The 27057-nt window shown below is 44.5% G+C and overlaps 1 protein-coding gene and 1 long non-coding RNA gene across 11 annotated transcripts in view; one reads left to right on the top strand and one right to left on the bottom strand.

Annotated features, from left to right (window-relative positions):
• Positions 1 to 27057, top strand: part of grid1b (glutamate receptor, ionotropic, delta 1b) — a 381406-nt gene that overhangs the window by 308327 nt on the left and 46022 nt on the right. For 9 of the 10 annotated variants that reach the window (XM_086194877.1, XM_086194876.1, XM_086194882.1 and 6 more), the window contains 2 exons: positions 13285 to 13338; positions 20651 to 20824. In XM_086194877.1, the coding sequence (XP_086051003.1) occupies positions 13285 to 13338; positions 20651 to 20824 (228 nt within the window). Of the gene's footprint in view, positions 1 to 6845; positions 7305 to 13284; positions 13339 to 20650; positions 20825 to 27057 lie in introns of those variants that run through there. The other variant, XM_086194883.1, reaches the window with a different exon arrangement.
• On the bottom strand, positions 6614 to 12555 carry LOC147240002 (uncharacterized). The gene is made up of 3 exons (XR_015111442.1): positions 12332 to 12555; positions 10267 to 10397; positions 6614 to 7359 (listed from the first exon to the last, which is right to left on the bottom strand). It is a non-coding gene; the product is annotated as an uncharacterized LOC147240002 (long non-coding RNA).

Genomic DNA, 27057 nt, shown 5'->3' with positions numbered 1-27057 from the left:
CCTGCCAGATTTGCCTAATCCAGGCCCAGTTTTGGCACCTTGGGCTCAGGTTCTGTATTGGCAAATGTAGTGAACTGGGCCAGATCTGGGCCTCGTAAAGTGGACCGGTGACTCGCCCTGACTCATCATGGTGGGAATGTAAGCTACAGGAGATCTGGACCAGAGGACAACACTGACTGGGATCAGGGTAACCCTCCAGCTGTCAGACCCGGACCCCTTTGGTCTGTAATTCAGTTTTCGGCTCATCACCAGGACACACCAGTCTTACCACGTGCAGGGTTCTGTCCTAAACGAGTGTCTGGTTCTGAAGAAGCTCTGACTGGATCCAGATGTTGAGACTTTTGTTGCTAGACTGGGTCGTATGGTTTCTGTGAGGTTGTGGTTGGTTAGTTTCCGAGAATATTGATTCAAAGTTCCCTTGACGTGAATTTAATTTCTCAACATATCTATTTAACAGCCTATTCTACACCCTGCACATGTCTCTCTGCCCTTGATGCAAATTCGTGAATCTTCAAACTATGAATTGTAGATTTGTTAAACACCACGGAGAGACGATCTATAAAATTGACCTTCACATTTCTCAAATCCGAGCACGTCTCTCACATTTCTCCCTGGCGGCTGCTGAATTATCAAACTGCTGAAATTCTGAATCCAGTTGCCCTCACAGAGGTGAGCCAGCAAGCAGACTGAAGCGGCACCTGAGGCTGTGGTGGAAAGTGGTTTCCATGCCTACATACCAGGTGGTTAACAGGGTCTCACAGTGAGTTTTACAGGGGCTGCTTACACCCCCCCCCCCCCCCTTTTCAATTCACACTCATGACAGCAAAATGAACCCCAGAACACCAGGAATGGTCTGAAAAATGGCAGAAACTTTCCGCTGACTTCACGGGCTGCTCAGTCCTCTCCCATCCTGGCTTGGGACCGGGCATGAGAGGGTGCTGATGGGGACGTCCGCAACATCCCAGTAAGGATGTCCGTCAGCAGAATAGGAGCTGTTAAATTCTCAAAGCCCAGACGGGATGCAGGATACTGTCATTGCATCACCCTTGTTTTGTCTTTGGTTTAAATTTGGTCTTTTTGTTTAAATGTATCAGTATCAGTCCGATATCTTTGATATGATACGCTATGATGCGATATATCATGATATATGACATGATACATATACGTACAATACGATACAATATGATATGATAGGGTACGATGTGATATGATACGGTACAAAATGATACGATACGTTACGATATGATACAATATGATACGATATGATGTTTTGATACAATATGATATGGTAGGGTACAATACGTTACAATATGATATGATAGGGTACGATGTGATACGTTACGATATGATACGATGTGTTTTGATACAATATGACATGGTAGGATACAATACGTTACAATATGATATGATAGGGTACGATGTGATACGTTACGATATGATACGATGTGTTTTGATACAATATGACATGGTAGGATACAATACGTTACAATATGATATGATAGGGTACGATGTGATACGTTACGATATGATACGATATGTTTTGATACAATATGACATGGGTACGATGTGATACGATACGTTACGATATGATACAATATGATACGGTACATTTTGATACAATATGATATGGTAGGATACAGTACAATATGATATGATAGGGTACGATGTGATACGATACATTACGCTATGATACAATATGATATGATACAGTTTGATATGATATGGTAAGGTACGATACGGTACAATGCGCTGCGCTACGATACGTTACGATATGACAATATGATATGATATGGTTCGATTCAGTGTCCTTAATGGGCTAAAAATTTATGGGAATAAAAAAAAATACATTTTAAAATTCACAGTGTTTCCATTTGCAAAATGGAAATATTTCAAAAACGCTATTTTTCTTTTCCAGACTTTAACAGAAACCGAGATCCGCAATTATTGGCTGTTGTCCACATCGGTTGTAAAATATCGTAGTATCGGCTATATAAATAAATTCAGTACTGGGCATCCATGCTCCTATATGCCTCTTCATCTACAACTAAATAATTTGTGAAAAGTTTTAAGAATTATTTAATTAATGCACTTGTCAAACTCAATTATAATTATCTTTCTCCCTTTGTCTGTTGTTCGATCACTAATGAATCAACTAGTTGTCATTATTACTGATATTCTACCTCTGAAACTGAGCAAACACGAGCCATTTAACTTGTAGTATTGTTTGCAGTATCTGCTGAACATCTCTCACATTATGGAATTCTTTCCTCTTTAAACTGACATTGAAAAGTGGTGAATGGCAGAACTATTATGCGGCAGACAAAGCCTGTTAATTAGAGCATCGGCAGAGGTTTTTTTTTTTTTGTAAATTGTGATAAAATAAAGAAGAACTCAGGTGAAAGTTGGCCTCTGAGAGGAATGTTCATTATCAACGAATAAATATAGAATCAGAAAAACACGACAGTTGAACGACGTCAGGCTCGGTAATCGCAGTAATCTTTGACAAATACTGAATACTGAATACAACCACTTGACCGGGGGTTCGCTACGTCAAGGTCCTCCTCCATGTAACCGACCAGGGTCCTCTAAAGAATCCCAAATTATGTTGGCTAATCTGATCCTTTCTGATCTAATAATCTATTTGAACTGTAGTAATGTAATCCAGCGTGAGTCGGGATTGTTGCCTCACGCTGGCGCTTCAGTTAGGAGGTGTTTGTGCCTCATCTGAGATCCAAACTTCATCGGGCCCTGCATGTGTTTGCTCTTGTAACTTCTTCATTACTTTCCGCTCCAGAAGTTCAGTTAGCTAAACTCAGCCATGGATTTTAAGAGAAATTATTGAATTATGTTCACCCTTGAAGCCTCAGGTCACATTCGCTGAACAAGCTGAGGAAAGTACATTGAAAGCTTCAATTTGAAAGCATTGTTGTGACCCACTAGAGGGCACACACGGCCCGCCCACAGGCCCCAACCCAGTGGTTGAGAAACGCCGCACCAGCAGACTTCAGCCTCCTGATAAATGCATTCTACCAAGCCTGATGTATAGTCTCTGTCACACAAGACAAATGAGATATTTTGTGTCGATGATGTATCTCCTCTGCAGCTGCTGTCTGTGTGAAACAGTGTGAAGAAAATATCAAATGGATAAAGAGTGAAAATAGAAACAGATGAGCGAACCGGCTTCAAAGCTTCATCTTGAAGATGCTACCCTCATTTTCTTTGTTTACTTGAGTTTTACTGCCTTTTGAAAAATGCAAAGATCAAAATAAATTGAGAGAAAATGTCCCTGAGGAGCTCTGAGAGAGAGAAAGAGAGAGAGAGAGACTTCCTATCTGTCTTTATACTCACCACCCACACACTCTCACATATACACACACACACACACACACACACACACACACACACTCACTCACATATCCACACACACACAGCAGATTGAAGTCATGACATGTTCTGATTTCAGATACAAATCGAAGCTTTTTTTCTTTTTCTTTTTTTTACATCTCAGGAGGTGACGAGTTAATGAAATCTGACATTTGTAGCGATGGATCTTTTGATCTTTTGTCAGATTAATAAGTTGTTTACAACCTTTCTCTGGGTCGACGCCTATCCAGCTATTGATCAGGAGAATATTGATCAGTCAGACTGGAGATTGACGTTTCTATCGGCTGTTAAGTGTCTGTAACACAGCGAGGGCTCCACGCTCATGTTGACGGACGTGTAGTGACATCGCAACAAAGTTGAGCGAATCGGGGCGATGGAGGTGAAAACTGTTTTAGTTTATCAACGTCAGAGACGCGATCAGTGGCTTCGCAGGAAGCCAGCGCCAGTGCTTCCTTACCCAAAACACGCATCCAAGCTCCACGCATGAACACAAAATAGAGAGAACGCCATTGTTATGGAGTGGTTACTGTGGCGCGAGCATCAGGAACACACGCATCAACAGCCCAACGCCTCTTTTTGAGGCTTACTCCTGGGAAGTAAAGCTGACTCTCTTGCTGGGGGGAGCCATGGTCCCCCAAGGAGCCCCATCCTGGTGGTTTTGAGCCCAGTCTGGTCAATTAACATGACTCTGAAAGCAGGCGTCAGCTTGCTGCTTCTCCTCTGCCTGTGAATGGTGATCAGCAGGCTCTGTTGGAAACCAAAGAGACAGATAAAAAGCTCAGCGTCGGATCAGAGACCAGAACCGGGGGAGGTGTGACTTCTCCATGTCTGAAGCTCTGGAAGTCTTTGCCTGCTCTGTAGTGTCAAGTACAGAGTTCTCCACTGCAGGCTGGATTTCAATTTTAGACGAGCCAAAGTAATTTTAGCAGGGCCTTTTAACTACAGAAGCTAATTTGCCTTCCTTTGATGGTTTCCAACGGGTATGGTGCACTGTGGAATGCTGTATGGAGTTTTTAAATCATTTTAAATGCTGAGAGAGCATATTACAGTATTCCTGCAACAGTTTGTATTCGTGACAAGCTTCATATGAGGGTCTTCTGCTGGAAGTAAATCTTTCAAACATTTTAACACATGGTTCACATCATGAACCCTATGGTGATGGGGTTTGAGGTTGGCACCCACCGTAGTTTCCCTAGACTAAAGTGACTTTTTTATTAATTTTGGTTCATGCTGAAAAGCGCTGTGACAAACACAAAAAATTGTACAACTTACATTTGTCGTTTGAGTTAATATTTACAACTGAACACCGTTTTGATTTTCGAAGCCTGGATCCAATCATTAGCATTGCCAAGCTAACGTTACGCTACACGCAAGCTCCAGAGCAGCAGCTGCATGTCTTCAACATCCCCACGACTAGCTTGAAGCTTCTACCTTTCTAATCACATTTGGTTATTTGTTAACAACCACCAAGACACAAAATGTGCCTCAAATTCACGCATGTGGTGTTTAGTGACGGCATATTGCTGTTACGATTCGGCAAGTCTGAGAAACGAACGTAATGTTTGCTGAGGAAAAAACTCTGTTTGACTCTTACTCCCCTGGAGAGTTTCCTCTGTGCCTGAGGTTCTTCTGTACTATCAGCTAGAATATGTTTAGATTTTCAGGTCATTTATATGTTGTGTGTGTTTGTGTGTGTGTGTGTGTGTGTGTGTGTGTGTGTGTGTGTGCGTGCGTGATTCATATTTCCCTGTTGTGATGATCGTGAAACATGTTGACAGTGATTCATGTTCATGTTGGAGGCAGGCACAGAAAGGGATTTTGCGTGTGCGAGATGGCTAGCAGCCTTTAGCTTAGCCTGTAGCCTCAATCATTTCCCCCCACTTCTGCTGCTTCCCCCTCGTGTCTGCCAGGTCAGAAGTGAGTTGATTGTATGTTGGGCTCAATCTTATCAATCTTAATCATCAGCTTATGCTGAGATGGAAGTTCCATGTAGAAGCGGCTCCAGAGCTTTTCATCTTCTACAGTCTTGCTCCTATGTTCCCCCTAAATGTTTCATGAATTCATTTAATTTGTTCTTGGCTGCATATCCAGCCACTTCTACTTTTTTTAGTTCTTCCCAGGGGATCCCGAGGCGTCTCTAACCAGATGGGATGTATTCCCCCCCAGCGTGTTTCAGATCTGCCCCTAGGTTTCCTCCTAGCTAGAATATGTCCACAGGGGGGGAATCTATCAGAGCATCCCACCTCAATTGTCTACGCTCAATGTGACTTAAGCGCTCCTCTTTTATCATGATCTGTCTTTTGTCTCATGACCCTCAAGTGTTTAAAATGCAGCACATAATTTATAGAGCTGAGGAGGGAGGTTCCAGGAGTGCTATATCCTCCACAGAGGAGTGCTGGAACCATCTGAGTTCGACTCATCATGCCTGAGTGGGTCGTAAGTGATGATACCTTCCCCTACAGAAGCCCCACTGATATCAAAAATCTCACAGAGATTTACTACACAACCCACGATCCCAAAGTAACACAGCAGCGGCGCCCCTGATTGGTGGAGCACACTGTTGCCATGGAAGTGTTTACTTCACTCGTTAGGGTCAGCCATTTTGGGTTTAGCCGCACCCATCTGAGTGGAACCCTGCTACTGACACATCATTTCCCTCTTGAAATGTATGTAAAATTTTAATATGACATTTTTTTTGACATCAGGGGAAACTCAGCCAGCAACAAGAAGCAGTGATCACACAACTGCCAGATCAGGAGAAGTTGCAGCGCCTTAAGGGGGTTGTAGTTCTTTAACTCTTGAGGTGATTATGGAAACACTTGTGTGCTTTTAGCTACTTTTTGTTTTCCTGTTATTTTTAAGCAGTCAAACATGGTCACTTATGGTCAAGTGGGGGGGGGGGGGCGTCCACTGTTGAGCACTACTCAACATCTATTTTTGTATCTTTATTTTCTTCTAGTGTCACCAGCAAACAACAAATGTTCACGTGTGTGTGTGTGTGTGTATCGATCAGTCTTCCAACCCTGTGAGCTGTTTGTGGCAGTGAAACGGCTCTAATCAGCGTTACCTCCATTTTGTTTGAGGTGCTTTTAGTCGCGTGATGACAGACAGAAATAAAAAAGCTTCAAAATCCTCTCATAACAGCAACAATCCAGGCATTTTCAAGCTGGTTCTCTGGACCACGGCTGTAGCCAGGAGGGACGGGGGGATGTGTGTGTGTGTGTGTGTGTGTGTGTGTGTGTGTGTGTGTGTGTGTGTGTGTGTGTGTGTGTGTGTGTTGGGGAGGGCACATTCCCCGGCGAACATTACCCTGGCGGGTTTGATCCCAGCCTGTTCCATTAACACGGTGCTGAAAGCAGCCGGTCCCTGGTGCCACCGCCTGTTAATGCTTGTTGTCAGGACTATTAAACCCAGAGAGTAAAAGAGAGGGAGGCAGCAGAGCATAATATAAACCAGCTAACTCCCTAATCCCTCTGCACCGGACCGCTAACATCCCCTCAGCTCGGCTGCCGGCTGCACAAATGAAACACTCTGGAAAGCACACAAGCTGCAGCTCTTTAGCTGAAGATCGCACAGAATTATTTCACTTCCCTCTTGGTCTCCACTCATGTTATTTTCTATAATTATATGTAGCAGCGTTTGTATCACACAGTCGTAGAACATTGGCCTGCATGCTTATTTCTGTTTCAGGTTTTCGGTTAAGTTCCAGTTCTTTCTGGCCTCCCTCCGTGTCGCCGTCATCTCAATCCGCACCGCAGACGGCTGCATTTACGTGTCTCTATGTCTTCACCTTCGTTCATCCCACGTTTTCATCAGTTAGTTATTACGGTAAATGTTTATGGACCTGGGCGGCCCGGTGGAGCAGCGGTCAGCAAGAAGGTTGTGGGTGGAGCCCCGGCTGCAGCACGGGGTCTTTCTGGGTGAGTCTCCATGTTCTCCCTGTTCCTGCTGGGTTCTCTCTGGTACTCCAGCTTCCTGCACAGTCCAAAGACATCAAGAGGGACCAGGTTAATCCAGACTCTAAATTGACCATAGGCGTGGCTGGGAGAGCCAATGGTTGTCTGTCTATATGTGTTGGCCCTGCCATGGACTGGTGACCTGTGCTGGGGGAAGGCTGCTGGGATAGACTCCACCCCCCGCCACCCTCAACAGGATAAGAGGGGGCACATGGAGGGATGGATGGATGGATGGTTTATGGACCTTTACCAGAACAACATGAACTGTTGTGTTGAAATAGTTGCAGATTTGCAGTTCTTCAACACTGCAACAAAGACTTTAGGTGTCTATTTTATGTTTTGACTAAGATCAAATTCATGCAGGATTTTTCGAGTTGTTTTCAGCAATATAACAATATTGCTATGCATATATATATATACATGTATGTGTATCTATGTATACATTTCTACAATTATTGTTACCACTGTTTGTATTGAGCCTGGTCTGTGGCTCGTTCCCAGTGAACTGGTGGGTCAGCAGCATGATTTTATTCATCTACTTGAGAGAGACGCTGCCCGTTAATGAACGTTAGCACATCCTGATAAAGATTGAAAACCCGCCCTGGAAGATGCGTAAATCAATGTGGAAAACTGATGATGTGTCAACGCTTATGGTTCGCTTCAGGCATCAAGAAAACCTGGTTCAGTTCTGGTAAAATGGTGGCTTAGGTTCAAGGCTCAGGGATGTCAGAAGCATGGCCATCACTCCCCTGAAATCCAATTGTTGATTGTCACTTTTAATTCTGATTTTAACCTGATAAAAAAAAACAACCTCATTGATGTGAGAGAACGTAAACGAATCCTGCACAGATGGAAACCAGCACGTCACATGACCAACGCCGTTGAGAAGCAGCTCATCACTAAATATTTAGCTCCCAGCTGTCATGGAGCCTGACGCTCCTGATCAATAGCTCATCAGCTGCTGCTGCCGCCGGACGCGTGCAGACTTTCCAACGTCTGCAGGCTTCGTCTGTCATGTTCCTCTGGAACCCTCTGACAGAACGTTACGCCTCCACGGGCAGAATAATTAGCATTCAAATCCCCAGCAGAAGCCTGGTTCCACCAGTCAGAACAGAGGATGGCGATGATGGCGATGATGAAGATGGCGAACCACAGGCTGCAGGAATTAGCCAGCACACCTCGGAGTGGCGCTGCGGTGCCGTTTGTCACGCAGAAATTTTGAATTTGGTGGAAACTGTCAGCGCAGCAGAAGGGTCAGAAAAAATGAAAATGAGGCGTGTAGGAAGGAATCATCAAACACCTTTTTTGTGACATTTGAGAATAAAAAAGAAATCCATATTTTTTTCCCCCAGATGATTATTCTGCAAAAGTAAAAAAAAAAAAAAAGTCAAAACATTCAAAGGGGGGAAAAAAAACCGCGGCTAACCTCCAGTCACCACTCAAACGTGCAGTCTTTCTCACACAAATGAATTCAAGCTCGCTGCGAATGAAGCCGTCCAGAAATAAAACAACTGAAACATCGGAGCTCCACAGGCCAAAATAAGACAAACACTTCGCCAAACTAATTATGAGGTACAAAGATTTAACTCAGCACATCTTGAAATCATTGTATTTTCTGTCACAATACCTCACTTTTTGACGTAAGGATTTCTTCATCTGTCTAATGGCTGGGAGCGGCGGTATTGGGCCTCAGTATTTCCATGCAGTAGCAGGTTGCAACTGTCGTCTTCATCTCCCAACCACGTTTGCAGCAATTTAAACTGATTTATAGGTCAAACTAAAAATTGAAAGTTCACGCTGAAGCATGAGCCGGGGGCTCGTGTGTGTTCACCTGCGTGTTTGAACCCCGTGGGGAGAGAGGGAGACGTCTCAGGCTTGTGTTACCCACAGACCTGACCTCAGACATTTGAGATAAAAACCCTGCTGCCTTGGAGGCAAAGATGTGGACATCAAACTTATTTCCAGTTTTAAGAAGTCATTCCCAGTATGGCCTCCCAGTAGAGACTGTGCCATTAGCACTCCAGCGTAGTCACAGCCATAACTGCCGTGGCACCAGGACAACATGCACGCTGCAGCCTGAAGCTCTATGTCTTCTACAGATACGCAAGTAAATGTGTGTTTGTAGCACACACACGGACCTGCTGGTGGTTTATGTGGGAGAATGAGGTTAATACGCTCTGGTGTGAACCTGCCTCATCTTGTGTGTAAATACCGCCCAATTTATGTTTACTCATTTTCTTTGCTTCGTCCTTTTATTGTCTGCAGCCTCCCTCTTTCCCAACACGGAAAACCCGCGGTTCGTTTTTCTACCTCGACGGTTGTCATGTAATTGTTGCTGATAACCTATTTCTGTGCCCATGGCAGCAGAAAATAAACCAAACCGCAATGCAGCTGCGGGGCAGAGCAGCAAGCCAGGAATTAAAATAACAATAACAGAGTTGTGTAACGTGGGCAGACTGAGGGCTGAACTATTACACGCGTGCCTGCGGGCTCAGGTGAGTCATATTGCAGCGCGGCCCGGTAAAGGTTATGGTGACAAGTGCAACATCTGCGACTGGGAGATGTCATGTGAAGTGTGTTACGAGTGGCCTTTACTAAAGCTTAACCTGATCTCTGACAGCACACACATCAAAACACGGAGAAGAAATAAAATCTACACGTGTGTGTGTCAGCCGTCGGTGTCAAGGAAATGAGGACCTGTCAGAAAACACCTGGCAGGACCGGACGCCAAAAACTGCCGCTGACGAACGCTCCAGCAAACTGGGCAGTGTTTATAGTGTGAATAATTACATGAATATACTTGCAGTTTAGTTTGTGTCACACTATTTTGCCATTTAGGGTGTTAACATGATGTCAGAAAAAAGTCAGAATAAAACTGGACTTTTTAAAACAAATGTAAAAAACTTAGCCTGAGGGGCTAACGCACCTCGAAACAAGCAGGTGAGAGCTGAGTTCCTGCAGCATGTCGGCACCAAAGCAGCCTGAAGCTCTGCAACACTGAGGTGTTTCACCCGGAACACCAACAATCAGTCAATCTTCACGCTGGGCGAAACTACGCTGAAAAACAGATAAACAGGGACAAAGAGGTTAACTCAACGCTGCCCCGGCTCAAGATGCCTTTGTCCGTTTAATCGTCCTTCGACTTATGCCATGCGACAAAGTTCTTGTATACTGGAACATCAACAATAATCCAATTAAATGAACAACAGAAGTCTTTTCAGTGCGCAGACACAACCACTCAGTCCTCCTGTAATCTAGTTGTACTGTCGGCTAGTAGTCAAGCTAGCCAGAGCGGCTACTGAACCCTCTAAATGCTAATGCCATCACCGTTGGTGTATCTATTTTTCTGACTGTGTTAGCAAGATGTCTACTTTCTATGTGTGACTGACAACGTGAAACTGAAGGACCGTTACAAAACAAAAGCCTCATATAAATGCAGTGTAATCGCCCTTATTGTTAAATATGCGGCAGCTAACCTTCGGCTAACCGCTGTCACGTTAGCAGTGTGTAAATTAGCTTTTATTCGTCATCAACTAAAAAAAACAACAACAACAAAAAACACTGCTTGGCTAACACTTCCATGTCATGTTACACAAATTAGGTACTATTGAGAGTTGTTAGCACAGTTTAGGTCAAAGGGGCTAAAGTAATCGAGAGGAGTTAGCACTTTGAGCAGCGTCGGCCTTCATGGGCACGTGAATGTTCAGCTTCAAGAAACGGCATATTTATCAGATATTAGAATTAGCATATTTAACAGCCTCAGTTATAGTCAGTAACACCGAGGTTTACAAATTTAGCCAATATTTATTCATTTAGCTTTTATTTAAGCTAACCGCTAACACAATCACATCTTTCTGCCAATCAAACAGCATAACCGCCGTGACTTCTTCCAACTGTGGCGTCTTGCGCATGCACACGATAATAAGCACTGGCGGCCGTGGCACACATTCAACTGTGAACGTATAAAAAGAAATAACATAAACATAGATTGTCTCCGTGCCTGCTGACATATGTAAGTGCCCTCATATGCACATTTAATTGAAATCGCAAAGTAATTTGAGCCTGACAAGCGTTGAGATGTTCTAATTCCCTGTTCATACATCGCATGAAAACAACACTCCTCAAATTTCTCCCCTCTGTTCTTCAACATCCATCAAAGCTTGTAGCGTGTTTATTAGCGTGTGGCTCTGTGTGGGTTGTGAGCGGACCGTATGTGATCATCTCTGTTCCCTCGTGTTAATCATACTATTATCATTTTAAACAATTGTTGTTGTTTTTCCTCTTTCTGAACACAAGTTATGTGGATAATTTAAGCTGCTGTTGCTTCTTTACATGGAGCCAGGAGGCATAAAACCACCCACATGAGTGTATTTGAGTGTGTGTGAGTGTGTGTGTGTGTGTGTGTGTGTGTGTGTGTGTGTGTGTGTGTGTGTAAGTGCATGGGTGCACACACAAGTACGCTCACATCCCAGAAAACTTCCACCGCTGTCAACGCTTGCACGTTTCATGTTCGCAGTAACTGGCCTCCGTCGATTGTGAACACACTCAAACTATTCAGAAACTTTCTGAGGTCGTTTGCCAAAGCCTTTGACTTCTCTCTGTCTCGGCTGGACTTCACTTGCGCTGTTTTATTTTGTAGTTTTGCCCTCGTGTGTCAGATGTTGCCGCTTCTTCCTGTCTTTTCTGCTCGGCGGCGTCCTGTCAGTTACTCTTCCTCTGCGCTCGTCTGGTGTCTTGAAATTAATTCAGTTGTACCTTGGGTCTTTGTTTGTTTTCTCTGCTGTATTCCTCTTCTTCTTCATTCATTTTTTAAAATATTTCCGGAAGTTTGTTTACACACGCCATATTCACGCCGACTGGTACGGGTGACCTGATTCAGATGTTTACGCTCACATTTTTCACATTGCCATTTTACCACGAACGTGTAACCAGGAAAAAAGCACATGAACACCAATATTCTCAGTTCCAGCTTCACATCCGTTCATAATCACCTTATTTTTGGAAAACGGCGCTCGTTCTTGTTACTTCTGACACATTTCTGTGTTTCGCTCATCTCGCGCTGCGTGCCCCACGTGTAGCTACAGTGTTTTGCCGGTGGCTCGGGATGCGAGTGGCGCTGGCTGAAATAAGCGTTGAAGTTCTTCACCTAATTTCATCATGTGGATCGACCTGCCTCCGCCACATGAGACGCCATTGTGGATTCGAGAAAATTAACGTCTTGTTTCAGCTTTGAATTTCAGCCTGAGAAGTCAGATACTGCCGGGAACTGTTGGGGCTTTTCATCTAAGAACCTGCGAGAACGCTGAGCTGCAGAACTCCCACATATTCAGGAAGCCGAAAAAAAAGTATATTCTCACTATTTCATTTTTTTCCCCCCCAAGGGAGTGTTATTTCATGTTACACAGGATAGCTTTAAATTCAAATGTACCGTAAGCCCCCGCTCAGGTAGTGTTGACTTTCCTCCCTTCAGATAATAAACATGAAAGCTTTTTAATAAAGCGGGTGTTTATTGTATATAATAAATCCCAGCGTGAGGCAGGGTGACCCGCCGAACAGATCCAGTTCAGCTGTGTTGGCTGCTATCAGCAGCGGAATGCTGCATGTCATTAGGATTATCAAGCGCTGGCAGAGGACCCGGCGAGCTCCGGAAGCTTTGATATACGCAAACCCATCGCTCTGCTCGCCCTGAGAGGCCTTTGTGACTCCACGTTTTTGGCAGAACAACTCGTCACAGGAGCGGCGGGCTCAGATGTTTTTTGGTGAACTTTTCAAACCGTCAGGTACAGACGAAACAAAGGCTGCGGTGTGGTGCATCTGCTCCTGCGTGATCCCGGATGGATAAAATGCTGTTTCCTCAGTGATTGTGCAGATTAAACTGGTTTCAGTTCTTTCCCTCTTTTTGCTTTCTTTATTAACGCCGTCTTCTTCCTCTTTGTTTCTCCAGGCGGTGGAAACAAACCTGGCCTCCAAAGACAGTCACTGGGTGTTTGTGAACGAGGTAAGGACAGATATCCAGCTGGATAATGTAAATACAGTCCCTCCATCATCATTACTACCTCTGTTATTGCCTCCATTACTGAGGAGGGGATGTTTTTCGTGACATGTCTGTTAGCAGGATGAGCTAGCAAAAAAACAACATGGTAGAACGTAGCCTGGGCTCAGGGATACATTTAAGGGCAGATCCGTTCTGCTGAGTGTGATCATTTGTGTTTATTTCCACATTCAGATATTTTGTGTGTGTGTGTGTGTGTGTGTGTGTGTGTGTGTGTGTGTGTGTGTGTGTGTGTGTGTGTGTGTGTGTGTGTGTTGATTCGGCCAGAGTGAACGGAACTTCTTCATGAACCTCAGAGATATCGGGAGAGATAGCAAAAGCCTGTTGTTTAGCTCCCCTGTAGCCTCTTAGCGTGTCTGAATTAGCTAGTCTCCACAGCCTAGCTGAAAAGCTCAATGTTTTCAACTTGGTGCCTGATGCGGAGGGTTTTTGGGAATTGTATTGACAGAGGATCCATTTAACCAGTCTGTATCATGTTGAGCTGCGCTGCTACAACGTAGTCCTTCAAGTAAAAGGATGAAAAGCAACCAAAAACAACTGTATAATAGCTCAGTTATGAGGTTCTGAAAAACTTTACCAATGGCTGAATTAATGACAGACAATGTAGAGGACAAAAGCTGCACAACAACTGAAGTTCAAGAGCACCTTGCTGAGTGTGTTCAGATAAAAACACAAACTGAGTGCCTTTTGTGTTGCCGTTCTGCAGTGGCAGCTTTCCTTGCTCGCCCCTCTGTGATAGCAACGTGCTCCTTGAGCAGCCTCAGCAGGGGGTCCACCAGCACGGGTTCCTCTACATGCTGAGAAAAGAGAAAGCGCCAGTGCCCGCAACCACAGTTCCAATCCGACGGTACCAACGTCTCCAGAGGACACTCAGATCAGAGAGTTGGGGGCAAAGACCAAAAAAGGCCCTGAGAAATCTCAAAATGTCCCTCAAAGCCACGTTCAAGAGCCTCTGAGATTTGGCAGGTGTTTTAACCCTTCATTAAGCCAGATATTTCTAGTTCTTTCACACACACACACACACACACACGCATACCTGACAATCTTGCAGCTGCAGTGATGAACCCTCAAAAGCTCTAAGGGTTACCAGAGGCAGAGTGCAGAGATGGTTGTGCGAGCCGACCCTACTCTCTGGTTTCATGCCAAATCAGGTGATCTGGTGAAGGTGTGGCACCGTAGTGACCAGAGTCATGTTTTGGAGAACCCTAACCTGACATCAACCGTGGCAGCTGATCACGTGAGCCAGTGATCAAACCCAAAAATACCCACAGGAAGTCGCCGTAGAGCCGAAAGCATCAATTTATCACAGGCTTTTTAATCTGAGTTCATTTAAAAACAGCGGCCGTACGCGCTTGGTGCCATCTTTCAAAAAGTTCTCTCCAACTTTTGAACATTTCCCTTAAAAATATTTGATGAATTTCGTGCGCTGCCTCCACTGCTCTCACCCAGTGACTGTGCAGCTGTTTGTTGTTTTAAACTCTTTCTTTTTGATCCCTCATTTAGCTCCCAGTATCAATATCCAGGCCTCCTCCGAGCCAATTAACGCAGCTGACAACATTGTTAACGGCACAATTCAGGAAGAGATGGTGGGAACTGTCATCTGCTGTGGGCTGAATGCAAAACTCTCAGCACTTCCTTTCAGTGCCAGCTTTTCTTTTCTACCTCCCAGCGTGCTAGCAGCCTCCTAATCCACTTCAAATTCTATTTTGTTTCAGTCATCGTTTAAGTAATTACACTCTGTGCCTTTTAATTCACCAAAAGAGTGAAACGCAGTTCCAGAGAGACGCTCGTTTTGTTCGGCTGCTCTGGCGCGTTAAACCGTGTTTATGATCACATCTGATTTTTGTTTTTCTTTTTTGATGATTGTAGTTTGGTTCCATTTCAGACATGTAATAGAATGTGTTTGCGGCTTGTTTCCACTGAAGAGCCCCTCATCAGAAAAGTATCTCAGCCAATTATTGTTTTTATAGCGCTAGTTTATAACAGAAGTTACCCAGAACGGATTAAACCACAACAGCTCCCTCAGAGATTTGCTCCGTCGTCGGCCGTAGAACCCCGAAAAGAACCCACGCAGGCACGGGGAGAACATACAGCCTACACACACACACACGGGCCCCAGCTGGCTGTCGGATCGGACCCAGAACCTTCTTGTTGTGAGGCAACAGCGTCAACCACTGCACCAACTGCTCCCAACGTTAGATAAGTTTCATCGTAATTTCAGAGTATCAAACACGTATTCAAATGCTTGAGGGTTTTCAGACCATTGACAAGAACGGCCTTCTCAGCTGCCGTACCGCCTGCGCCTCACTCCGAGGAGGAAGTAGACGTCTGTAGATAGAAGAGCTGAATTTACTCGGCGACGACTTGATTAATTGATTTCTACTTTTCAAGAGGAGATGCTCTCAGCTCTGTCATGTGACAGGAAGTCTTTGGACTGTTTGTGGGATAAAAGGTTTAATACGAACGTGTCATGATGCCCAGTTAAGCACAGAACATTCCCAAACGTTGTCAAAGGGTTCTTCAGGTTCAAACCGAGCCCTCGGGGAACATCCGCAAGCATCTTCACAACGTTCAAAGTAAAGGTCTACCTTTGTCACATTCCAGGAACCTCTTCTAACAACGTTCTGTCATCATCTGTCAAGCCTTTGTTGGGCGGCGCTTGATTAGCTGTGTTGTTTGTCAAAGTAGTTTTTTGTTTTAAAAATTTTTCCAAATGTTTGCCATAGGCAGCTCGTGTGTGGGGTTCATAAAACCAGGCTCGCCGTCAACAGGCAACCCTTCAGCTTTTCTCTGCTGGTAACGACAAAATGACGCCAATTAAAATGACCTGAGGACAGAAACCTTTGGATGCAGCTGAAAAGAAGGGAGGATGGTGGTGCTACTGTAATGAGGGAGAGATATGAGGACACTAATTAAGCCGAGGGACAGCAGCGAGGGAGGGATGGCGGAGACCCTTGGTCTGCTGCAGTGGAGCCTCGTGGTTTAAAGGCTCTGTGAATCAGCAGCTGACACTTTTGATCACAATCAACCGCAAATCTGACAAACTGTCAGCCATCAGAACAATAAAGCATCGTGACTCTCACAGCTTCTCTTTTGAGTTTTCCTTTTTCCAAGCATTGAGGAGAACAATAAATCAGCATTTTAGTGGTGGAAAAATCCGGCGCCTCCTCTCACCCATGCAAAGCAAAATGTATCCGATAAATCTTGGTACGCTTAAAGGAATATTCCAACTTTTTTTGACCCACAGAACAAAACTTGAGCTTTTGCAGTTAGTGATCGGTGACCAACTGCCAGACGTTACAAACTAATACCGTACATGGTAAAGCCATTAATTGCCTTGCGCATCTGAGGTAATACAAGTATCGTGTAGTTGTTTTTAAAAATATCACTGAGTCCATGTTTTTTGCCTCAAACGTGGTGTCGCAGCTGGGAGCTCCGGGCTACAGTGAGCAGTGAGGCGAAAAACATGCTGTTAGTGATGTCTTTCAAAACAACCTGTTTTATTATGTATTTTTGTACATTTGAAAATTGGTCACCATTCACGTCAATTGTTTACTGCAACGCCTGTAAAATATTCATACAAAATGGAAGAGGCAGTCCAGTCTAGTCAGGGTATCGGCTGTTTATTTTGAGTCACGGTGCCACGTGACTTGGAAGCTAAGGGGGGATGAATTTTCCAATGAAATATTCATGTAAAATGGAAGAGGCAGTAAAAAAAAAAATGCAATAAAAGAGGTGTGTCTGGTAGCAATATCTGGTATTGATGTTCCAGGATAACATACACCTTCCACCGCCCAAGTCTGGCTCATATACAACAGGATTGTTTAGATTGGCCTGATCTTCTGCGATTTACGGAACACAAGAGATTGTGTTCGTGCGGTGACACCATTATGTAGAGATGATTATCGTCTGTGTATAGATGTGTGTATCGATGATACGGTTATTTCAGCATCTGAGTGAAAGGTGGCACCCTCTATTAATCAGAGGAGGCCCGGGAACAGAGCCCTGAGGAACTCCTCAAACAAGGTTCACCGAGGCATAACTACAAACTGACACAAACTCCTGTTTCTTCCATGTGTTTGATTTGAACCAGTCAAGCATATTGGAAGTTACAGAAAAAGCAGGAGCAATTCCAATGATTTCAATTGTTCTTTTGACAAGTCGCTACTTTCAGATCCACTTGGATGCCGAAGGTTTAATGTTTGGTACATCCGTGCTTCTATTACAGGGCCAAAGTCAGACCTGATTGATCAAACTAAGCTTGGATCCCTACCAGTACAGGTCTCAGCTCCAATATTTTGTGTGGAGTACAAAGTGTAACAACGGTGGAACCAAATGTTTCATAAATGTTTAAGCAGAACTTGGAAGTAATGTAGGATTGACCTACAGACCAAAACACCCGATTTCTTGAACGAGTGTGTTTCAGCAAGCCGGCCAAAAAATGTCTATGAGTATTTATATTCAAGGTCAATTTCTGTCTCCAGAAATCAAAGACATTTCCAACACAAAAAGACCCTTGATGAGAAAGACAGAGATCTCATCGCCACAGGTTCTGTTCAGGATGTCTTTGTTAGCTGAGACGTACATTTGTTTCAAGGTTGTATTCTTAAATGTGTTCGTGTAAAAGAAAGCCAAGTTGACATGAAAAGACCTGTAAGTGACACCAGTACCACTCTTTGAAGTGCAAATCAGATGCTTTGCGAACAAAAAGAAGCTCGGGGTCGTGTTCGAGCTCCTCCAGGTGTGTCTGTAAAACCATCTATCCGTAACGACGGCTTAATCCATCACAGCCGTTTGCTTATTCCTCCTCCATCCTCCTTTTATCTGCTGCCATCTCCACACAGAGCAAAACCAAGGGAAGATGAGTTGCTCGGCTGCAGGTAATGAGAGCGCGTAGGTTCTTTCAGCGGGGGATTGAAAGGTGAAAGTCTCATAATGAACACACTCCAAACTGAGTTCATCTAATTAATTAAAATAGAGAGCCTCAGACTCAGTCAGGCTTCATCTGATACGTCCATAAACAGTATTTTTGTAAATACATTTGCACAGAGCTGCTGCCGTTTGAGGCTCGTGTGGTGTTTCTGCTGCTGGTTGTCTGTCTGGTAGCAGAAGAGGGAACTTTCACTCGTAGGAAGACGGCCATTTTCCTCTCACTCTGAACTAAATGGCTTCCTGAGTTTGTCTGTCAGGTAAAACTATATCATGACAATCAGGCTTGCGTTTTGGTAAATTGGGATGACTTTATATAACCATATTTTGGCATTTGAAAAATAGTATTTGATCTAGAATTCCATACAAAGCATAAGTAAATGAATCAGTCATGAAAAAATATTTTCATAGCATGAAAACTTGGAGCAGAAGCTGTAAAGGTGTTAAAAGTAACCTAACAAGGTGTGGGGATGCTCACGGTGCCAAATGTTGAATTTCCCTCCTAGTCATTCAAGTGAGAGATTGTCAGGCTTGTTGCTTACTCTTTGCTTCATCCGTCCACTGTTGTGAAATGCTGCTGTGCTGCCACACGCTCCTTCTAACAGACTTGATAATTGATTCCATTTCAGTGGCAGTGTTGTAGATTTATTTAAATAACTGCACAGTCACAGTCGGTAGTTAAGGGCTAAAGTCATGACGGAGAGAAACACGAGCCCATGGAACTTGGCCCTGTTAGCGTGTAAAAATAAAACAGCATGTAGAGTAAACAGTGGAGTACTGTATAGGTTAAGATTTGCCTATGAACAAGACCAATGGATTACTGTAGCGGAGTGTCCGGCTTTTTGGCTGGATAGATAACATGAACGCAAGCCGTAGTTTCTCCCCAGGGGGCCGTAGCCGGCAACAGGAGGCGTAGTCCTGGTAACACGTCACACGTTATGTTAGCCGTGTCCAAAGTCTTCAGTTTATAAAGAGCCTGCGCCTTGTTGCAAGGGAAGCCGCATTCCACCATCCTCCTTTCACCGTTTTCACCGGTGAACGACATCCTCTGCACGGAGGCAAACGAGCTCGTGGGTCTCAGTGTCTCCCCAGTTGGCCATCTTCCAAAATGGTCGCTGTATCTTGAACTTGTAACTCGCAGGTGAAGTTTTTCTCATCTCACCCTTGTGTGTTTTTTAACATCCTGCTGGATAGGATACGTCATCACCACGCCCTGAAATGCCGTGTTGGAGTGGGCGGCCTGGTCAGATCTAACTTGCTTGCAAAAAGTCTAGGGTTGGAGGAGAGTGAAATGGCGTGGTGACCCCCCCCCCCAGCCTGTGTGAACACAAAAGGCAACCTGGCAATTTGGGGGTAAAAAACACGGCTTTCGTGGCAGTGTGACAACACCTCAAGATTTGGGTTATTTTGTTTTGAAAATATCAAATATTCATAGCCTGTCAGTGTCAATGAATAGCAATTAAATAAAAAAAAAACAACAGCAATAATTGCTTTCATAGTTTTACAGACACACCTGACCTTCACTCATAAAATCTGTGACAAACGGCATCTCTTAAAATCATTAAAGTGTAAAAAAGGAAAAAAAAAATCTGTCTCTGTGTTTCCAATCTAAAGATGTTGAAATTTTACATGGATAATTTAAATTCATCTAAGTATTTGGCAAACCCGACAACATCATCCGTGAACCCCCCCCCCGGTGGCCTGACCTCCAGGTTGAGAAGCCCTGGCGTAACGCGCTGCAGTCACAGTGAAGACACAGCGTCGCTGGCGAGCTGTTCACGTGTGTGAAGTGTCGTCTATCATGTGAAGTGGAAGCAGCCGTAAACTGCATCCCTTCAACGCAGGGTCTCCTCTTTACAACTATTACCTGCTCCTGGAGGTCACATTTACTCCTCGCTGGGCTTCTTACAAAATAACCCCGCACACACACACACACACACACACACACACACACACACACACACACACACACACACACACACTCTAACACCTTCCTATTTGATTCTTCATGTAAATCCTGTGATCCTCAGCTAATCTGCCGTTCCCTGGCTGCATCGGCTCCTCTGTGCCTGAAAGCAGGTCATTACCATCTCACTGCAGTATCACATCCATTTCAGCTCCTCTTCTGCCTCCATTTTGTGGTTGTGCCAGCAGACAGTTTGTGTATTGATTGTATTATGGGGTCCACACTGTAGAACTGAAGAGGGGTTCCTGCTAACTGAGCAATCTGCTTGGTGGTCGAGAGCGCGCATCCGCCCCTGCTTGTTAGGAGAAATAATAAAATCCAGTCACAAGGGTCAATAACTTTGTCCTGCCTCCTCATCAACAGGAAATCAGCGACACAGAGATCCTGGAGCTTACCCACAGTGCACTGGGGCGCATGACCGTCATCCGGCAGATCTTCCCCCTGTGGAAGGACAGCACAACCCGCTGTATGAGACAGAACCACCGGATCTCCTCGCTGCTGTGTGACCCGCAGGAAGGATACCTGCAGAACCTGGAGGTATCACACCTCTGTTACCAGTAACAGTTCAGTCCGTTACCAGGAACAGTTTAGTCCCTTACCAGGAACAGTTTAGTCCCTTACCAGGAACAGTTTAGTCCCTTACCAGGAACAGTTTAGTCTGTTACCAGTAACACTTCAGTCTGTTACCAGTAACACTTCAGTCTGTTACCAGTAATACTTCAGTCTGTTACCAGTAACACTTCAGTCTGTTACCAGTCATACCTCAGTCTGTTACGGTTCAGCGTGGAAGCACACAAGCCTTTTGTCTCAAAGTATTTGTGTACAATGGAAAGTTGCAAAAACACTGACACACCCCAGCAACACTTGATAATGTTTTTGAAATATTGAATCCATGAGTTGTTATTTGCCTTTAAGCTCACAAAAATAAGTGTCTTGAGTTTGCAAAGATAGTTCTTCCTTCCTGCACTACATTTGTGTGGGCCTCCAGAGTGACTCTGCCACTTATAATTGGCTTGAAGCTAATGGAAGATCATGGCTAACAACAGCAAAACTTAGCAACCCTCTTTATCCACCCGATTCAGGAATCTACCAACACTGAAAACTAAATACAACCCTCTCAGTTGGATCTCACACAAACAGACCAGCACCTGCCTGTTGCAACCTGCGCTCCCGAGACCAAGGGTTGAGCCAGAAGTGCTACAGTTGGTTTTTAGCTCAAATTCAAGTATTTGTGGGTGACTGAGCGTACGGTTGAATAAAGAAGATGTAGATGATACAGAGGGATGACCTTGAGACGTTTGTGCATAGTTTTTCTACATTTTCGCTGTTGGTAGTCGTCAGTTTCCATTAGCTTCAAGCTAAATATATGTCGCTGGCTCTTTCTGCATTCAAAAGAAGTGATGGAGGAGGTGAAAAACACAAGACAACACACCGATTACTGAGTATCGAAAGACAACATGTCACTCTAACCTTTTATCACCAGCTCTACAGAGGAAATATCATTAGACATTTAAGTGTCCTGTGGTCCATGGATGAATAATTTATGATGCGTGCTTGTGTCATGTCTAGGAGCTTAAAATGGTGGCGGTGGCAGTGGTTAGGGTTAAGTCTATGTAAATACCCTGAACGTGACTGTGTGAGTCCTTCCTAGCTGAATCAGTATCCTATCGTTTTAATTTACCATCTTCCCACTCGCTTGTGGAGGACAAAAATAGTAAAACCGTCTCAAAGACGAGACAAAGTTTTGTTATAAAAGCCAAAACACAAAGCAGAATCTCTCAGATCAAAGCAGTCCATAATGAGATTACTGAGTGAACAAGGAGGGAGTGAATAAATGCTTAGGGGATGGAATTAAGCAGTTTGAGGACACAATTCAGTAATTCTACCTCTAAATATTAATTTGAAGGGAGAAATTCTGTAATTAGGAGATACAAATTATTAAAGTGAGGGGAAATGGAAATCTCAATGAGTTAGGATTTGACATATGAGAGCAAGGATTTGAGGGAACGATTTCTTCAAACTGTCTCTCGTTTGTTGAAATTCTGCTCGTTGAGTGGTTTTCTCTCTGAAGACACCGGAGCCAGTTGGGATCTGACGGCGGCGCTGCTTTTTGGGAGCGCGGACACGGCGAACACAGAAAGACCCGCGTCTGTTGGCCTCGGCTTCTCTACGTACTGTAGGAGAAGCACGTTCGCACCGACCTCTGGAACTCAACCAGTCTCACATATGTCCCACTATTGCCAGCACAGGAGGAGAGTCCAGTTCAACCCATCACTACTCTGCTGTTTATCGTAGAACATAACGGCCGAAGGTTCTCTTGCAAAATCACGGCCATGTTCTATTCAGTAAACCTTTAGCTTCCAGCTTTACAACTTGTCACTGATATTTTTACCATCTGACTCTGAGAATGAGTAACCAACAGCTGCTTCCCCTCAGCCAAATATTACAGGTGGTCTGTATGTAGCATTGTATCGAGTTTCCCAGCCACCTACAAGGCCTTATGATGCCCCATGCTGTTTTATGCAAGGAGCTACATTTCATTAGCAGCTAATAGGCTAGCAGGTTGGCTTCTTAGCCATAGCTGGGAGCAATACAGGAGCAGTGCAGACACAGGATCAGAACCAGTGCTGCACAGTAGCCCGTTAGCTTTTGCTACCACACCGTTTGCCTTTGTTAGCTCCCTGGTCAGACCGTCTCTCTGAAACCCACGGCAACAGCTCATAACTGCCAGTGTGTCCCACACGTAAGCCAGGCAGAGACAAACAATAAGAGCTTCTTGAGAGTTCAACGGAGGTAAATTGATTTCTGGTTGACTCAAAATAACATTGACTGGTTACGCAGAGCTACGTGGAAACGAGACGCAATTCACTCATTGAGTTACATCCAAGGAACTGACATCACCCTCCCTAAACACGAGGCACTTTGAGGTCACACTCTGTTTTGGTTTTTCGCCAATAGTGGAACAAGCTGCCAACTAAGCTGCAGGGCCCTCCCTCTAACGTGTAACACGCCTAACTTGCTCTTACTGTGTACTTATTTACCTGATCTCCTTGTACTTTGTCTTATTGATTTAGCACTCAGTGCTGTTACAGAAGCTTGAGCGTTGTTCTTCACACGTAAGTCACTTTGGATTAAAGCGTCTGCCAAACGACTACATTTTAATGTAAATGCACCTGGAGGTGTTCGAACCCAGAAGCTTCCTGCTGTGAGACGATAGTGCGAACCAGCTGCCAGCTGCACAAATCACTGATACACATCCATAAATTCATGAGCACATTCATAAAACCAGCCGCCCACACACACCAGCGTACTGTACACTGAGCACTCGCAGGCTGTCAGAACAAATCTCACTGTTAAATATCAGCTGAATGTTAAACAGGGAGCCCTAGATACTATCAGAGAGAGGTGAGACACCGATCCTGGTCTGAAAATGTGCCCGAAACAATGTCACAGACAAAAGTTCCTGGCAGCTGAGGTTGTTGAATTAAGACTGGTCGCTCTCAAACCTCCACCACATTAACGTTACAAGAGGAAGGGAAATTAAAATTTACTCTTAACTTGTGGGAATGACAATGTTTATACATTACAAATTCTATTAAAGCTTTGTTCCTGGAGGTGCTACTCTAATATTGAAACATCCCTGTGAGGCGTGGATGGCATTTGAAGAATGAAAATCTTTTTTTTTCTTTTTCTTTTTTTTGCTTCACGCAGACAAATGGAATCTCTCCCCCTTGGTGACTTTTGACACATTTTTACACAAGAAGTCCAACATCAAAGCTGGAAAAACATCACAGAGGCTTCTGTCTCTGTTGTCTTCGGTGTTTCTTTGCTCTGTTCTTTCTTCTTTTCAAACTGTCTCGTTCAACCGTTCGCTTCTGTCTTCCTGTCTTCTCTCCCCTTTTATCAGTGAGGCTTCTAATGTCCATCTTTCTTTCTCTCACACCACAAGGCACGTGGTTCTGTTTCTGCCTGCATGTTTACTCGTCCGTCTTTTTCGTCCGTTTTCTCTCTACGGCTCTGTTTTCAGTTGACCCACCTTCTTTTCATCTTTTCTTGTACTTCCACCAAGGTGATTATGATTTTAAAACCTGTGTGTCAGCTGTTAGTTGTTAATCTTGCAGGTCTATTTACACTGGCGGCATAAAAAAATACCCCATATGTCATGGAGGTTGCAGCTAAAAAACAAGGTTAGAATGGATTCATGTCAGAAAAATCAGATTAACCATCAAAATGCAAAAATAAACACTGAAATTCATGAGGAAATTACAATACTGGTTAAACTACGTAATAATTCTAAAAGTAAAAATACCTGTTTCGTCTTTGTTCCTTGAGTACAGTCAAATGAAAAACTTTTACTATAAAACCTTACCTCGTGAAAGTTTGAATTTTTGCGGCGTTCTCCTGCACTTGTAAGCAAATGTTAGACCTAATGTGATTTTGAGGCATGAATTAGCCCCCTTGTTAGCTTGTTAGCTGACATGCTAATGCTATAAATACTATCCTCAAATGCATTTTTAAACTTCTTTTTTTTTTTTTTTTTTTTAAGGAAATGCCTTCAAAAGTGATTCCAGACAGTGAGGCAACAAGGCAGCAACCTTCTGTTTTACACCCCGGGTCGTGTTTTTCGCCCTCTAATCTTCTTAATTCTGTATGCAAATAATCATGGCAGAAAAAAAAATAGTTTTTGAAGTGCAAATCAGTTGTCAGAGTATAAACACAAAAGCATTTTTACATGTAGTCCAGGGTAGGCATGGGCCCTCTGTGCGCTCAGAGTTTCCATAGTTTTAACCCTCTGTTTGCCGTAAACTTGTCCTCCTCGCCCTCCTCTGTTAACTGCATCACATTTCCCGGATCACATACACGTAGGTTTCGCCCCTGCTTCCGTCACTGACGCCATCATTCTCCTGAGCCTCTCTGCCTCACCTGAAGTCTCCTGGGATGCGGGTAAAGGACGGCGTTCCACTCAACGATTCATGCAAAGCAGGTTTCGACGCTGTTTGATGTCGGTGGCCCTGGATCGTCTCTCTGATGGTGGAGCGGCGCTGTCAAACACCGTCAGCGAGACACCAGCGTGGACACGTTCACTTTGCACCTGTTAACAAATGAAAATGTGACAGAAGTTTGTCTCTGCAACCTGGTTCCTGTCGTTGTCCACCGTGTCAGCGTCGCCACCGTCAGCAGCAGAAAACCCTCTCCAGAGTTAATGCTCACAAATGTGGATGAACTCGCGTCATCTGTAGTTCCAACCATCAAAGGGGTACTTGCTAGGTCTCTGAAGAAGCCAGCGAGGTTCGGCGTTGCCTTGTCTTTGCTTCTACAGATGCCTCTGCTTCTCAGTGGGTCACTGCAGCGTTAAGAACTGTAGTAACGCTACGTAACCACCACCGCAGAGGGTTAGGGTATGAAGGTGAATGCCATCTGAGTGGCACAAGTATCCGGTCCGTGACTCCATACTTCAACTCGTGTTAGCACCTGAATGTAAACCTGACCTGGTTGCGAGGACTTGAACCTGACAGTCCACTGATGACATGAAGACCCGAGACTGACAGCCAACTGACGTTACGAGGACATGAACCTGACAGCTCACTGATGTTATGAGGACCTGAAGGACAGAGTACAACGATGTGGCGACTGGGCGGAAACATAGTGCATCTGGCTTGCTTACCTCCTCTGCTGTTCTCCACGGGGGATCCAGGCCTCAGCGGCCCCCCCTTTGACTGTTATTGTGCGACTTTATTAAGTTCTCAGCCAAGAAAGTTACCGTTTCAGTTTGAAATATGTGGTAGTTTCTCAAAAATAGTGCCTTCCTAGAAATTTGCTGCAAGATGTTCCAATCTTTCAGGAGCAGCCAGCTGAATGATAACCCTATGTCGGCGAGCCCTGCAGTCGTGCTCTGCTAGGTCTCGCTCTTCGTCCACAGCTGTGTTCCAACTTTTTGAAACAAATCTACTCTTCACACTTTTTTAGTGGGAATTAAAAGCATTGCAAATCGAGTTCCCTGTGTCCTGTCAAGTTTATTGTATTTCACCCACTGGTATCGGCGTTCTCATTCTTTCAGTCTCAAAGTCAACCTTGTGACCACACATGAGTTTTCCAATGACTAGAAAAAGTTCTCCCTCCAGCTAACGCTAAGGAAGTCAGCGGGGTAGAGAACAAAATCTTGGGTTGCTGCTGGTGTTGTATTGACTCCCAAATATAATCACCTCCAACATCCATCGCATCAGTTCATCTGTGCTGCACCTTTGAGAAAACAGGCATCTTGCAGATGTGTTGCTCTGCCCCTGTTTTCTTCCTGTGTCCGTCTCTGCCATACGCTTTTATTCTCCTCAGTCCTTCTTTGACAAAACAGGATTTGACTGAAGCATAAATTCTTTGTCTTTGGTGTGTTTGTGCACATGTGTGTGTGTGTCCTCAAGCGGCGTGCTCTGAGGACTTCACGCCAGTCAGCTGTACTCATCTGGACAGAGCGATGCTCATTTGTCACCCTGCATTTGGTCTCTGCTCTGTGTGTGTGTGTGTGTGTGTGTGTGTGTGTGTGTGTGTGTGTGTGTGTGTGTGTGTGTGTGTGTGTTTCTCCACTGCTCTGCAGCCGAGGGCAAGAGACAACATGATCACATGTGGACCGGCTGGCTACTAGCTGCCGTCCCAGTGCCATCCATCTGTGTGTGTGTGTGTGTGTGTGTGTGTGTGTGTGTGTGTGTGTGTGTCCGTGTGTGAACACAGTCTGTGAGTCAGCAGTGCTCATGGTGGTGATGGCGTAGCACCAGAAG

The sequence above is a fragment of the Aulostomus chinensis genome, chromosome 23, assembly GCF_037954235.1.
Source record: "Aulostomus chinensis isolate RoL2024-O1b breed Wild chromosome 23, RoL_Achi_v1.0, whole genome shotgun sequence".
In the NCBI taxonomy this organism is placed as follows: Eukaryota; Metazoa; Chordata; class Actinopteri; order Syngnathiformes; family Aulostomidae; genus Aulostomus; species Aulostomus chinensis.
Note: the sequence above shows the minus strand (reverse complement) of the source record. Positions and strands in the feature narration are given on the sequence as shown.